Source organism: Bidens hawaiensis, unplaced genomic scaffold (assembly GCF_021521415.1).
Source record: "Bidens hawaiensis isolate Kalapana, Puna unplaced genomic scaffold, B.hawaiensis_p1.1 tig00019438_1, whole genome shotgun sequence".
In the NCBI taxonomy this organism is placed as follows: Eukaryota; Viridiplantae; Streptophyta; class Magnoliopsida; order Asterales; family Asteraceae; genus Bidens; species Bidens hawaiensis.
In genome coordinates, this window is record NW_027492950.1 from 278,564 (window position 1) to 281,562 (window position 2,999).

The following is a 2,999-nucleotide window of genomic DNA, read 5'->3' on the forward strand; positions in this document are numbered from 1 at the left end:
AATGTTTCAGCACAATTACATAACCACTAGTTTGGTCTAGTGGTGATGGGGTATGACATCTAACCAAAAGGTTGTGGGTTATTGTCTTACTTGAGACAATTTTAAGCTTATTTTTATACAAAAGTTTTCTACAAAACTCAAATCATAATCAAGTAAGTCCATTTGAAATTAAATTGTTTGAACCCAAAAAAATGTTTCTTTTACTTAAGGCCTAAAAAAAATTTCTCCTTTAGCCCAAATTTTTTTTCGCTTTCTCGGAGCAGGCCCTGAATATTTAGAAAGTTAAATAAAATCAATGACTATAACTCTATAAGTATATGGTCATAGTTTCTCAACTGAGCACCAATTTGCAATATTTCAATACAATCAAACCAATAGTTGTGTCATGGATCGTTTCCACATGATGCAAGAGAATTACACATTCATTCTTGAAACTCTTTCCATAATATTAGTCATTTACTGCTTATCATTCTTCTACAAAGGTAACAAAACCACTACTACTCCACCTGAACCAAGTGGTGCATGGCCTATAATGGGCCATTTCAAAGTTTTTAATGGTCCTGATCTTCCCCATGTAACCTTGTCATCCATGGCTGACCGCTATGGACCCATCTTCACTGTCCGGCTCGGCATTCATAAGGTCTTGGTGGTGAGTAATCGGGAGATAGTTAAGGACATCTTTACCACGCATGATGTGATTGTTTCTGACCGACCAAGGTACACCGCTGCAAAGATTTTGGGACATAACGGTGCTTCTCTTTCATTCACTCCGTATGGCCCCTATTGGGCTAGCATACGTAAAATCATCTCCCAAGAGTTGCTTTCTAATAGCCGGCTCCAAAAGCTTAGGCATGTTCGAGAATTTGAACTCGAAAGTGCGATTAAGAACATGCATGAGCTTTGGAGGGAGAAGAGAGACGGGGATGGAAAAGTGTTAGTCGAAATGAAGAAATGGTTTGGTGAATTGAACATGAATACAACATTAAAAGTGGTCGCTGGAAAACGGTACAGTGGAGGTGACAAGGAAGAAGAGGCGGAGACACTGAGTTGTCATCAAGCGATAAGGAACTGGAACAAGTACTTGGGGTTGTTTTTGGTGGCCAATGCTCTTCCTTTTCTAAGTTGGTTGGACTTCGGTGGTTACAGAAAGAAAATGAATCGAGTTGCAATGGAATTCGATTCCATAATAGGAAAATGGGTAGATGAGCATCGCCGAAAAAGATTTTCCAACGATGCTACAGAGATAAAAGACTTCATGGATGTGATGATCCAAGTAGTAGAAGACGATGATGTAGCGGGTTACAATGCGTATACCATCATTAAAGCCACATGTGAGGTATATACTACTACACTAAAAAACTTAATATCCATCCCAATGCGGTTGTCCTAATTTTGTCTTGGCAAGCAACTATTTAGTAGTTTTGCTAGGTTGAGTTTAGTTAAAAAAGGTTTGAGTAAAATTTACTTCAAACTCCTGAACATGTTTAACTTGTGTGTTTGGATCAACCTTTTTTGTTGACCTATTTTACTCTTTTACCTTTTACATTAAACAAATGTTTTATGGCTTAAGTTATAGCTAAAACTAAAATTAATATTGAGATTTTTTAAGTTTGTATGCTTATTTATACATATATGCATTCAAATTAACTTGTTTCCAGCCTCTTATTGCGGGTGGAGCAGATACAACCACTGTCACGTTAACATGGGCGCTCTCATTATTGTTAAACAATCGCTACGCTCTCAAAAAAGCTCAAGATGAACTAGATATGCAAGTGGGAAAGGATAGGCGAGTAAATGAATCTGATATCAAGAACCTGGTCTATCTCCAAGCCATAGTAAAAGAAACTTTCCGACTATATCCGGCCACATTTCTAAACACTCCAAGAGTCTTTACGAAAGATTGCACCATAGGTGGCTACCATGTTCCAAAAGGCACATGGCTATTAATCAACACGTGGAAGCTCCACCGCGATCAGAAGATATGGTCGGACCCATGTGAGTTCAGACCAGAGAGGTTCCTAACCCCAGACCATAAAAGCTTAGATTTGAAGGGGATGGATTTTGAGTTAATCCCTTTTGGGGCCGGGAGAAGGCGTTGTCCTGGAGCCGGTTTGGCTGATTCAACGTTACATATGGTTTTAGCCACTATGCTACAAAACTTTAATATTTCGACACCAAATGATGCACTCGTTGATATGAGCGCATCTGTTGGACTGACAAATGGCAAGGTAACTCCGCTTGAAGTTTTAGTTTCCCCACGCTTTCAGGCTATTGATGCATGAACATGTGCATATATATAGTCCAGTCAGTCTTATCTTGTGATGTTTATCACATCGAATTGTATTGTATTCAAAGTTTCAAACTATAGATTTCATGTAATAATGCAAGTTCAAGACTTTGCTACATATATAGTTTTAAACGCCTTTCCTTCCCTTAATGAATCTGATTTCACCCAAGTTTTGTTGACCGTAAACATCCATGTATCCCATATCCGAATATTTAAGGTGAAAAATGGCTACACAATTGCAGTAACATTTTGTTTTATTGGACATTTTTACTTGGATTTAGCAATGAAATAATCATCTCTTAATTGGTGGCCAAATTTGTGACAATCAGATTTTGTGACGTACTTAAAATTATGATGAAGATATCGGTTAAGATTTTGGCCAGTTTTTTGTTATCGGTTGAAAATTTCAGTCCTCTGTCGGTTGGATAACCTTTCCGACAGATTACTCGTTGGTAATAATATTAACCAGGTTTTGAAACCAGCAGTTTTATTATGGCAATGATAGTAAATCCAAAAAATAAATCCTTTAAAAGCCCAAATTAGTATCAACACTCATTAAGTTAACTTGTTATCAACATGACACCAATTTGGTCCGTAATGATTAGGTTCGTTACGTTACCAGCATTAAACACAATATAAATTAATAAACGTTCAGAATAGTAGTGACTCTCGTATAACTATTTATGATAAAAAAACAACAAACTTAGAAACA

The 2,999-nt window shown here is 37.2% G+C and overlaps 1 protein-coding gene across 1 annotated transcript; it reads left to right on the forward strand.

Moving 5' to 3' along the window:
- The first annotated feature begins 323 nt into the window (after window positions 1-323).
- Window positions 324-2,479, forward strand: LOC143558336 (cytochrome P450 CYP82D47-like). Its single transcript, XM_077047186.1, has 2 exons — window positions 324-1,336; window positions 1,659-2,479. Exons 1-2 carry the CDS (start codon window positions 386-388, stop codon window positions 2,280-2,282), a joined length of 1,575 nt encoding a protein of 524 aa, XP_076903301.1. The 5' UTR covers window positions 324-385; the 3' UTR covers window positions 2,283-2,479.
- Window positions 2,480-2,999: the final 520 nt, after the last annotated feature.